The sequence below is a fragment of the Malaya genurostris genome, chromosome 2 (genome assembly GCF_030247185.1).
Source record: "Malaya genurostris strain Urasoe2022 chromosome 2, Malgen_1.1, whole genome shotgun sequence".
NCBI lineage: Eukaryota > Metazoa > Arthropoda > Insecta > Diptera > Culicidae > Malaya > Malaya genurostris.
In genome coordinates, this window is record NC_080571.1 from 296,458,589 (window position 1) to 296,471,831 (window position 13,243).

Sequence of the window (13,243 nt, forward strand, 5' to 3'; positions counted from 1 at the left end):
TCGATAGCTCACGTAAGGAACAGGTTTGGTCATTATTTCTCTTGTGGTTGTTCATGTTGCAGTAGGCGACGACGTCGGGGGGTCGTTGCCTATGAAACATTTCTTCCAGATGGATTACTTTCATTTGAAAGTGCCGCAGAAAAGACAATTCAATACTTGCTGTTCCAATTGTTAGGTTGTTACGGCGAAGCAAATCGTGTTTATAAGTTTTTGTTATCCTTGTTATGTAACGATTCCGGAAAAAGTTAGCTTCTTTTCACGAAAATGACTTAACCTTACAGCACGGACTGAATGAACGTGGTTTGACAGTTATTAATGGGCGGTCACCATGTTCATTCGTATTCAAATACGTGCAACCTGATCGAGGTACTAGTCGTCGTATCGTATGACAATTTTTATTTTCGAGTCAAAAATTACACGATTGTGTACAAGACACGACCGACCACGATGACGTTAAAAATGCACAAGTATCCTTTTCTACGACATTATCGAACCACACCGAGTGCAAGTCGGTTCGATACAGATTCTAATTCACTGAAAATCAATGCCGCTCATGCGAGGCTATAGAAACATAAAATAAACCCGTTGAAGGTCCACTTGCTGACGTGCAGAGATACCAGATAGTTGTAGTGTCATTTCCGTAGATTGACATTTTCCCTAGAAACTCTAGCGAAAAAAGTCATTGAACTTCTTGGCGATATCATATTTTGACAGCTCTAAGTTTACTAATGAGTAAACTTTCTAGAAAAATCAACAGTGCTACATGCCACACTGCCCGGAAAACCATGCACCGATTGAGAGGCGAGTTCGATAAGCAATAATACTCACGTTTTTGTGCAACCAATTGAACACCAATATTGTGTGATTCAATCCCTTTGAAATATTTTAGAATTAGCGGTATGTTAAACGGTAAGATGACATTAGCAGTTCAAAATAAACTACTAATGCACTAATTAGTCGAAGACGGAACGATCAACAACAATTCACAACGCGTCATTCGTGAATACATTAGAAAGTTCAAATTGGACTACGAAAATGGATCATCTGAAACGTAGCAACATTTAAGTGGAATTCTCTTTAAAAAGTAAATGACAGAAATTGATTGACGCAAATTCAAATTTCATTCATATATGTACGTAGCGACAAATCGAGGAAAATATCCTAATACAATTAAACACCGTACACACTTAAAACCAATTCTCGAGCTCGGTAAATTAAAATACCGAGACAGATCGACAACACACAATTTTGCTGATTGCTCAGTAAGCAATATTATGCTTTCCGAGATTCGTTCAGTAGATTCACTGATTTTTCGGCAAAGTGCTTCTTTTTGCCGAGATTAGGCAAAATCTTTTGCTGTACTCATCAGTGACTAACAATTGTCTCGAAATCAGCAAATGCTTTTGCCGAAATTGCGAAATATGTGTTAGTTTTTGCCGAAAGACAACTGTCACTTACGTTTTATATTTTTGCTTGGCACTACGCAGTCTGACGGAATAATTTGAATTTGAGAGAATCTATGATCCGTATATATAATAACTACAAATTATTTTTGATTATTTATAGAAAACACCTTCCAGTCCTGCTAACTAACTAACTAGTCTCAATTGTATATTTTACAATTGTACATCCCCAAAACATAAGTAATGTAATGTATATTTTTTGTATGTAATTCTCTTATTACAAGTTGATACTATAATTTTATCCTATTATTTGTGATATATAAATTTTTGATGTGGAACACATCTTTATTTTATATAAAGATTATAATTCCATGTTATGTCGTTTCCCCTTGAGAAATTGACAACTACCCCTGGATAAATGTTGAGTGCTTAAGAATAATTTCTAATTTATATTAGATGAACTCGATTGATAATGAGAAAAAGTTTATCGCTTCAACCGAAATCGCCGAATGGTAGAGAAACTTAACGCTATAAAAATAACTGCTTGCATACAAAACCTGAACACAAGCTTGGCGAAGAGAAGCTTAATTCTGTATGAAATGTTCAAAACGACGAATGTACCATTTAGGATGAACCGAGAAAAGCGATGTTGAAAAATGGTACCTCAATTTTAAATCGTATTTAAAAATACAAAAGTAAATTATTCTGTTCTCTTCAAGATTATACAATCGTATATGTCAGCCTCATAATCGTCCGGTACATTTCTATTTGGTTTTCGTCCTTTCTTTGCAGGAGTCAAACATTTAAGAAATCTGTATATAATGTTCAAAACGACGTATGTAACAATGAGAGATTCTCTTTGTTTACTTTCTCTTTTGATTATTACGGCACTCTTAGCAATCCTTCTCTCCAATTATTTACCGATAGTAATAACTAAAGCTATCATCTTTCAATCTGCTCTGGAGAAATTACCGAAAAAAGCAGGAATATTTCGCAATAATAGAAAGAGAAAGTAAACAAAGAGAATCTCTCATTGTTACATACGTCGTTTTGAACATTTTATACAGAAATGTAATATAATATTGTTTGTTGACCACATAGGGTAATAGTTTTTTTTAAATCGTTCAACTTCGCTGTAGATAGTGGAATCAAACTGGTCTCGATAGGCGGGAGATGAATAGAGTTAGCCTCATCAATTTCCTTTTCGGTTTTTTGGCTGCTCGGCCATCCATGGAAGTTTACCATCAATGTCAACTTCCCTCTCTGAGCAGCCTAGATAGCCGTGTAGTGTCGGTAGCGGTTTCCCAACTGGCTAAGAATAACGCTACGGTCCACCTGTACCGGTGGTATAAGTCCACCAAACAGGTAAGCCGTGTGGCATCCGGCGGAATTATTTTCTACCAAGAATTGATCCACTGGTTTCCTGTTCCATGTCGTAAAAGGCCACAAAAATAGGAACTCCTAAGTCAAGGTATATTTCCGTGCCGATGACTGAATGGCTGCAGGAGGTTAAACAATGCAGTCGTGAACGGAATATCTTGGGGTTTTCCCTTACTGTGTTAAGCGAAGCTCTGGCACAGTGAACGATTTCATTCTTCGCAACTCGTGGGATTTAAATGATTAAAACATTTAAAAAAAATCCTTACATGGTTCGCTATAGGCGATTATAAGCCAATATATTTGGTTTCTTCTAGTTGATGTACGATAAGTACTGGAGATAGAGTGTTCATTACTCTAATTGATAATGGTTAGAGTAGCACAAATCAATCTCCAGCATAAATGTACAGCAACTATAAATCTATCCAGATTTCTGTAAAGCTTGTATAGCTTTGGTTCAAAAACCATATTTCCAAAAGGGAAACTTCTACGTTGGAAAATTGTTAAACCCAGTCTTTGTTGCCTTCAACAAGAACGGTATGACTAATCCACGTGGAATGCCTCGAGCATGCATACTTGCAAATAGTGCTCTCGAAGTTTCTCTCATATCGGAGCTCACAACTCGGGATATTTGTGCTGTCACAGTTGATATGACTATTGATGGGATAGACAGAAAATATGTCTATTGTTCGGCATATTTGCCGCATAATCAACCTTCGCCAAGCAATGACTTCAAAAACGTTGTATCATACTACTGCAAAAGTGATTTACCGCTTGTAATCGGCAGTGACATAAATGCTCACCATATCATTTGGGACAGCACAGATATAAGTTCGAGAGGCTCTGATATGATGAAATTTGTGAGCAGTACAAACCTGCAAACCTGCACATGGTAGCTGTCCAGTCCAGTTGGTTCCGGAAATAGCAAACCAAATCTTTGAAATAGAGCTCACTTCATTTTCTTCAATATGATTAAATCGATTTTCACTAACTTAAATTCAACTGTAATGTTATTATGCAAAAGAAGACATCAAAACCTGTTTCGATATTTCGATTATCTTGATTTAATATATAGGAGGTAATGAATAATATGAGAAAGGCTTCATTACGCCAATAGATGGATTAAAACTTGTTTTTTAATAAGTTTTATTAATGATTAAATAGAACCAAATTAGTAATATTTGAACAATAGTCATTTTTTCTGGGCGATTTTTTTCTGACGCAGATATCAGAAAATCGTTCAAAGAGCAGAAATTTCATTTTTACCCCCTAAGGTTCGAAGGCAGTTTTCTTTTCACACTTTTCACCGAGCTTTTGCTCCCTTTGCACGACAGCTTTAATGACCTACCCGATACATTAATATTTCAAACACCGCAATTATCTTCACGAATAAAGTAAGCAAAGCAAAAAAAACAGAAAATAACTCCCCACCTTCCCCGTGAGCTTAGTTAAGCCTCAGAGCTATCACTCAGGACTTGAGCGATGGTTTGCGTCACCTCTTGTGGGATTCAAAGCAACCATCAAGACATCTCCGCGGATGTTGTTCACATTATGCCGTTGCCTGCCGACTCCAAACGAGTGCATATCGAGCGATAAATTTGTCTCCAGTTCTGCCGGGGCTGCTACTTGAACTCTTGCTCTCCACCGGAGCGGATATAAAGTAAACAAATTATTCTACGAGACAGGATAAGACCGACGTTGGTTCCCATATCGGGGTATGAGAAAGCGGAACAACCCCTTGCAAACAGGTCCAGCCAAGGGAACGAACATAGATCCAGCAACCCCCCTCCCGACCCGAACATATGTTTTCGCACACTCCTTCATTCTGGTCGGGAAAGACAATTGCTGAAATCTTAAGCCTCGGCGGCGTCTGCGGAGAATATGATATGCACGGCACTTCCGGCGTCGGATTCCGCCTCACCGTGCGTTGTTTGGTCTCTTCACTGGGGAATACACAACAAGTGCAGGCAATTTTTCTTGTTCACCCGAGCGCACGATTGCTAACCCTGACTGATGAGAGTTTTAAGTGCCGAGGAAATGTATCTTCAAGCAACAATGAGAAATTGGTGAAAAATCTAAATTTTTATTCGGCTTACCGGTTGAAAATTGGTGTGAGCTTCAAATTCCGTGTGTTAATATTTGCCTTTAATTAAAAAATAATTGCTCAAGGATTTTCATATTTACCGGTCTCTCTTGCTCGTACGAAAGGGGCAACCACGCAGCCAGTCACGGAGCAAAATTAGATTCGAGAAACAAACAGAGCCAATGTCGGGACACAAACTTAGTCTTAGTGTCCGTTTCCCGGTTCTGCACGATGCCAAACCCATGCAGGTCGGGTCCAAGCCGTTTAAAATCTGCACATTCCTTCAGTGGTCTCCAATATCTATTTTACAGTATTACATTTGTACAATATTTGCAAGTGAGCTACGATTCCTCCGGAAAGGACGTGCCAAAGAGCGATGCATTCCTGCATGGCTGTTGGAACGGACAAGTGGAATTTTCGTTCGAGAGGTGCTTACTTGGCGTGTTGTGTTTAGGGTTATCACTCTTGTTATCGTTCGCCAAAGACAGCCGTACGTTACACAACCTGCCATGACTTATGACGTTTAGAACATGTTTTAGAACGAAAATTTGTGCTTTCTCCCTTTCGGCGGAACTTTCGGAAAATGGAAATTATGAAATTAACTCTTAATTTTTCTCTTTCGCTTTCAGCTTCGACCGTGATCAACCATTCACCTTCCAGCTGGGAGCAGGACAAGTAATCAAGGGATGGGATCAAGGCCTCACCGATATGTGTGTTGGTAAGTAAACGAATTCATCTTGTGCAACATTGCTCACTTTGGTGGTTAGGCGATTGAAATTCAGTTGAATATTCCAAAATTATATTTAAATTAACAGAATGCTTTCAATGTTATCTTTCTTCGAATGACATTCAACCTACTCGATCCAAGGTGTAGTAATTCCTGCTAGTATTTCGTCTGCACTCGAATATTAATCATTCTAATTTGTTTTAGGGGAAAAACGTAAACTCACTATCCCACCGGAGCTAGGCTACGGAGAGCGAGGAGCCGGAAATGTTATTCCCGGTGGTGCCACCTTGGTGTTTGATGTGGAGCTGATCAACATTGGCGACTCGCCTCCAACCACCAACGTGTTCAAGGAAATTGACGAGAACAAGGACATGCAACTCAGCCGTGAGGAGGTGAGTGACGTTGACCAACTGATTAGAGGATGTCGAGTGGGCTGTACTAACAAACAGTGTAGGCTCAGAATTACCGCGTAATTTTAAACGCCTTTAACTAGGCAATCTGAAAAAGATTTATAAAGGGTGTTTTTTTTAAGTTCCATAATCCACAAAAAAACAATGACTCTTTTGGGATGCATTGGTAGCTCTTGTAATGTTTCTGGTTAGTATTTACTCCAGATGCGGCAATTTTGCTTGTTGACGTATCCATTCAACCAGAAATGAGCTTCGTCGCTGAACACAATTTTCGATAAAAAAGTGGACCCTCCTTCAACTTTGCTAGCGCCCATTCATGATTAAATTATAGACCAAACTGAAGTTTGACAATTACACAAGACACGATTCACGCGTGATCTGTCAAAAACAGTGTTGCCAAAAAGATACTAGCTAAAAATCACCCTTCATTATTTAACAACCAGTAGATTGGAAAACATTCAAACGAGCTTAGCAAAAGTGTTTGTTATCTATCTATCTATATATATATATATAAAAATGCAGAAATCATTCTTTGTAATCGCATCACGTAAGAACAGACGGACGTATTTATATATTTCTTTTTTTTGTTTGATCAGTTTCTGCCCCGACTGGGTTCGTACATAAAAAAAATAGGAAAACTTGCCGGAAAAGTGGGGAAAATCCATAAAGATTTTTTTTGTATGGACAATGGAATTTTCCACTGAAAAAGTCACCAATGATTGCTAGATCTACGATTGATGTTTGGCGCGCAACGAGCTGCATAAGTGCTTGGCCGTCGAAGGAAAGAATACCAGATCGTTGAAAAATGTGTTTGGCACACAACGAGATGTTTGTGTGGAGATTTCACATACATATTTGATCCACGTGATTCTTCAGTTCGAATCACGTGCTTAATTGGGTATCAAAATAATTGCTTACTAAATGACTGGCGGAATGCCAGAATGTGTGTAATGGAGTCAGATGAATAATATTGGTCATTGTGAATCAATGAATAGTTTGTGCTGTAGAAGCGTTAAGGTCAAACTAAGAGATTTTCCTTGCATATTGCTTTCGAATGACACGAAGCGCATATAATAAATGGCAATTAGATATCAATATTCAAGATGGATTGAGACTATTTCTCTACATTGTATACAACATCGTCAATCTGGTAGATGATGCTACAAGAACTCGCTGCCTCTCAATGCATTAACCGTGAGAGAATTTTTCTAAATTGTTTTTTCTCCACCTCATACTTTGAGTATTTCATGTCCCTTACCAAAATAGATACAGTTTTGCAATAATCGGCGCTCTCTGTGGAATTTACCAAGAGATAATCGCAATTTGACAATTATCCCAGAAAATCGAACCAATGAATCGACTTGATGATTCTCATACTAGGTTACAATATTTCAAAATCTTTGTGTTGAGCATTCACAGATATTTTCATAGACACAACTTATGCAGAGGTTATATGTACATAGTTAGAATAAGCGGCAATAGTAAAATGATTCTATCACAATTATCCACTGCCCGTATAGAATCGGATCGCAAAACGAGAATTGCTTCAGAGTGAATCCCTACCCCAACGTGCTAACCCGTGATGCTCAGACGGGTCATCGAGAGAAGATCGTTTTCGAACTGGTGTCCATTCTATGTTAAATCATAAATCAAATAAACATAGATTTCCCAGTGAAATAGTAATGTTGGTGAGCAACCCGTGACACCGAAAGCGCCGTCTGGCGGAGAATGGGTGCGTAAATGCTAAAAATGCATGCATAAAGTTGCCTGCGCATTTAACGCAATCACAGTAGCTAATAGAAAAAAGTACACCCGTTTCTCACTAGAGGTGCTGTTAGTGTCCCCGTACAGTGGGAAATCTATGTTTATTTGATTTATGGTTAAATGAACCATGCCGGTGTTTTGTTGCTGAGATGATATCCGTCTCTCTCTGATGGCACTGATTGAATCGTGTGAAGAATTGCTAGAGAGCGTTCTTTGATAAGATAACAGCCATTCTTGCTGAGAAGAATGCTCAAATTGGTAAGATCAATATCAACTTAAAATGTAAGCGTCTCCAAGTCACCAAAAGTTCCTTCGTATCTAAAAATATCCACTTTTTGGCAACGTACAGAACAAATTTTATCGAACAAAACATTATCGATGCTTAAAAGCTGTACACATTTTCACATTAATTTTGGGTGATATTTCTTTTTTTGGGCGAAAGTGAATGTGTGTCGAATTCCGAATTGAAGAGAAACGTTCACCACTTAGTCGTTTGACAATTCTGCTCTCCGAACACATAAATGGGAACGAATGAAGTTCGATGGGTCAGCTAGTTTATAATAAATATTATTAGGAAATTATTTTGAATAGACTTGAACTTTGAACGTGTCAATCAGAGCACGTCAACTAACTTGATGAGTGGATGTCAATGATTATTGTTTGGAATCTTCTTCAGATTCAATCAACTTCGGTTTGTCGACATTCATTACAAAATTTACCTAATGGGAATTAAACATTACCATGGAGATAGATTTATGGAGTAGAGGAAATTGAACTTTTTAGATATTTCAAAATTTAAGATAGCGCTATATTTGGTTCCGGTATATCGATATTGTTTCAAATATCTACATATGGGTTTCTTGGAAAAGGTTCGACGAGTAGGTTTCAAACATGGATGTTTCAAGTCACAAATCCTTACAACATCAGTATTTTTGGAACGGGTATGACGAATAACTGCCGAACAGTAAAGTTTTGAGTATTTTTTTAAAACTAAAATATAGAGACTTTCTGTGTTGTCAAGCAGGATTTGAAAATTGATGTTTTAAGTCATGCTGAAAATAGTCTGCATCTCCAAATTCCATGAGAATTTTTTTTATTATAAAATAAAAAGAGGAGTTTTTAAATAAAACTCTCCAGCGTTACCTTGTAAACTATGTACAGAAATAGTGTTCAAAATTTCAAAAGGATCGGTCTGTCAGCAACGCGAAATGAAACACGACCACTGAAAGAATAAAATAAAAACACTCGCGAATGGGTCCGCTGCAGACCAACACTGAAGGATCTGCCTTCAGTCTGAATGACACGATAGACTTGTAAACTTTCACACATTCCGTAGAAATCTGACAACACCGACAATGACATGCAGATGGCGCTTCGATCGGTTAACAGGTTAACATCGTCGAATTTTGGGGTGGTAAATTCTCAGTTTCGGCCGCTTGAGCATCTTTTGTTTCGCGGATCAATATTATTCAATAAATAGCACTCTCACTACTAAACACACACTTGCTACACCTGCACTATCACTCAAAATAACTGTTTCAACGTAATTTTTAACTATACGTATGAAACAACACATTGAAATTATACTTTTTTGAGAGCAGCACCAGGACACCGCATCGCTCTCCCAGTGATGCCAACTCTCCCTCTCCTGTAGCAATCCATCTCTCGGAGAATAATAACTTACACTATCACTGTCATGTCTGCACTGAAAATACTATCGAAAAATATAGGAATATTTCGAAATAATTGAAAGAGAAAGTAAACAAAGGAACACCGTCATTTGCACTTAGGAATTATTCTAATGTTCATCGAGACATAATATAAATCCATCTTCAAATCACCTAGTTGGAAACGTTTAAAATAACAGTAGTTCTGAACCTGATCATCGAGATTCAACAACCAATAGGTCGACTTCCACTTTATCGACGTTATTGCAAATTGCAATATTAAAATTTTTGTGTCAGGTATGGCGAATTGATATCAAAAAGTAATGTTTTGAGCTATTCTCAAATCTAAAATAGCGACTTTCTGTGTTGTCGAGTAGGATTTGAAAATTGTTGTTTTAAGTTATTTAAAAAATCAAGATGACGATTTCCAGCTAGTCGATATTCGAAAATTTCACATAAGGTTCTGCCAAAATAGCACTGAACTTTGAAATTGAATTCAAAACCTTTTTAAATTCTGAACTTTGGTTAAGGTTTAGAATTTCGTTTCAGCATTAATTTTAAGAATTTAGTTCCAGAATACAGGTTAAAAACTTAAAACTAAGTCTGGAACTGAATTCTAATTTCGGTTTCTGTAACTAGAAAGTTAGTTTCGAATTTTTTTTCAGTCTCAAAATTTAATTCCTAAATTTCGAATTAGAACTCATTTTTACAATTCAGGTTCAGAATTCAGAGCCTGCATGCTGGAACTAAATTCGAAACTTGGATTCTGGAACTAGATTTTTGAACATAATACAGTTTCTCAATTATTAGATCCGGAATCAAGGTTCTGAATTTAGTTCTAGAATTAAATTCGGAAATTGGATTCTGAAACTGAGTTCAGTCACCAGAACTCTAGAACTAAGTTAATTTACTGTATTCTTGATCTAGCTCCCAAACCTGAATTTTGCAACTGAACTCTGAGCCAGTCCCAGGTTCCGAATTTGGTTCCTGAATCCGAGTCCAGAATTTAGGCTCTGGTGTAGATAAATAAATAATAGCACAAAGTAGTCCACAGTGGATGGATTAATCCACAACCATTAAAACATCCCTAAAGAACTATGTGAAGATTTCCTCCACTAAGTACGTAAAACTACAAAAAAAAACAACAACTATAACTCAGCGTTATTTGTGTGGTAGAATATGGCTGTCGTCAATAAGTCAAACTTTAGTCACAGAGAACAGACATCCAAGCTAGTACAAACTTTAAACTGGATAAAGCATACACATTTCGAAAAGCACATAGTTTTTGAGTAGATGTAATGGGCTAAGCTAAGCATGCAGTTCCACTTCCAGATTTCGATTTCAGTTTCAAATGTAAGCTTGAATTCTATATCACAGAATAGACATCCAAGTAGAGAATTAAATGTGTGTAGAAATTTAATGGTTGTTTTTAAAAAGTAATCACCAAGTAGCAATTCTCCTGTAGAGGCGCTTTGAGCGCCCTGTAATCTCTTACGGGCTCTTGCATTCGATCTTTTATATTAGGTGTACAACTTTGCTTCCGCCGTTTTTTTCCAAAATTTAAAGCTTTATTGCGAAAAAGTGCTTACAGATGTATTATTCAAAATATTGTCCGTCGCTAGCGACAACTTTCTGCCATCTTTCCGGAAATTTTCGGATCCCGGTTCGAAAAAAGGAGTCCTTTTTTGACGCTATCCATGAAGCAATCCATTTTTCCAACTCTTCGAAGGATTGAAAATGTTGATCTGCCAGGCCGTGTGCCATCGAACGGAATAGGTGGAAGTCAGGAGGGGCGACATCTGGGGAATACGGCGGGTGGGGCAAAACTTCCCATTTCAGCGTTTCCAGGTACTTTTTGACCACCTTTGCGACGTGAGGCCGAGCATTGTCGTGTTGGAGGATGACTTTGCCATGTCGCTCTTGATACTGTGGCCGCTTTTCTTTTAGCGCGCGACTAAGGCGCATCAGATGCGTTCGGTAACGATCTCCTGTGATGGTTTCACCCGATTTTAAGAGCTCGTATTAAATTGTTATTCACCTTTAAGGGTTTTTCTCTTCCACCATCATGTTTGTCTTCGACATCGAAATCACCATTTTTAAAACGTTGAAACCACTCCCGACACGTTCTTTTACTCAGAGCAGCATCACCGTAAGTTTCTGAAAGCATTCGATGCGCTTCAGTTGCATTTTTTTTTCGAATTGTAACAGAAAAGTAAAACTTCCCGCAAATAGCGAGAATTGGGCACATAAACAGACATTTTCGAGCGAGAATAATACGAAAACAAGAACAACTGTCACTGAAACGGCGATGACAATTCGTTAGGCACTGTACACACTCATTTTAAAGGCATTATCATCTATCTATTTTAACCAGCCTCAGCCGGTACAGTCACATATCGGAAAACGGCGGAAGCAAAGTTGTACACCTGATACAATGGTAATTCATGCATACAAAGTCGTGCGCAACAGTGATTTTTGCTTGTATACTTTACACTGCTTTTTCGAAAAAGTTTGTGCTAACTTGGAAGTCTGTTCTCTGTTAGATATTGTTGCATTATTAATACAAGCGATTTGGATATGAACCAGAAGTGTACAACCCACGGACAAACCAAGTAACAGGTTTACAATCATGAAAATATCTAAACCCGTCCTTCTTTTTCCATATCTTCCAGGTCAGTGAATACCTCAAGAAGCAGATGGTTGCCGCCGATGGTGGTCAGGAATCGGAAGACATCAAAAACATGATAGCCGAACACGACAAACTGGTGGAGGAAATCTTCCAGCACGAAGACAAGGACAAGAACGGATTCATCTCGCATGACGAGTTCTCCGGGCCCAAACACGACGAACTGTAAAACTGGGACCGAATCACTCCTGGCAGGCGCGATCCAATCTATTCTCTTCTACAGACGGTTGGACGAGCGAACTCCAGTTGGAGAACTTTCATAGGGCAAAATTCCTTTTTACTTTCGGAAAAAGTTCCGCTGTTGAAATTTACACTTATTACTGGGGAAGACCACTTTGTGTTAGATCTTTATTTCTGTTTTCTTCTCTCGTTGACACTTTATGAACATTTTCATTTTTATTGATGTTAAGCAGTAGATTATTTATTGTTTTAATACTTTTTTTTACATTAAAATATGTTTGCAAACAATTACTAGGTAACGAATAGTGAACAAGATTAAATTTGTTGTAGGAAAAGTTATCGCATAGGAACAAAAAAACTTAAATTCCATTTCCATTCGTGTAAATACATTGAATGTGCGTACGTGTAATAATGAAATATAAACAAAAATAATAATTTTGAGTTCAAAAAGGTCGTTATAGGGAATTGAATACTTAATAAATACAGTAAAAAAAAAACGCTAGTTGAAACACAAGTTAGATATGTAACGAAGATCAATATTTTTACTTCATTTGGAAGCAGACATCATACGATAAACATATCACTTCAAGAAAAATAAAGACTTTTGTATAGAAATAATACATGTTTATTTGGATTACCCTCGATGGCACTTTGATTTACTGCATTGATTTCAGAGAAAAGGGAGAATTCATGAGGGAATCTAAAAGTATTTTCTCTGATCTTATATCCAATAATTGTGTAATGGTTGTCTCATTTTCAACGTATTTATGCTAATATTTTCTCTCATCTCGAATATCTGGAACGTAATGTTTATAACTTTATGATTTCCTTGTTTTCTCTGAAGATTTCCCTTGGGAAAACGGAGATGTATGTAGAATATTACTTGGCACTTGGGAATTCAGTGGTATTCATTCAGGTTTCTGTCTCTAATATAGTCCTAGAGTAG

General features: G+C 37.6%; 1 protein-coding gene across 2 annotated transcripts in view; it reads left to right on the plus strand.

Moving 5' to 3' along the window:
• LOC131430658 (FK506-binding protein 2) overlaps window positions 1-12,915 on the plus strand; it is an 82,472-nt gene extending 69,557 nt beyond the window's left edge. For both annotated transcript variants that reach the window (XM_058595797.1, XM_058595796.1), the window contains exons 3-5: window positions 5,493-5,581; window positions 5,795-5,982; window positions 12,104-12,915. In XM_058595797.1, the coding sequence (XP_058451780.1) occupies window positions 5,493-5,581; window positions 5,795-5,982; window positions 12,104-12,286 (460 nt within the window). In that variant the 3' untranslated portion in view covers window positions 12,287-12,915. The remainder of the gene's footprint in view (window positions 1-5,492; window positions 5,582-5,794; window positions 5,983-12,103) is intronic.
• The last annotated feature ends 328 nt before the right edge of the window (window positions 12,916-13,243 follow it).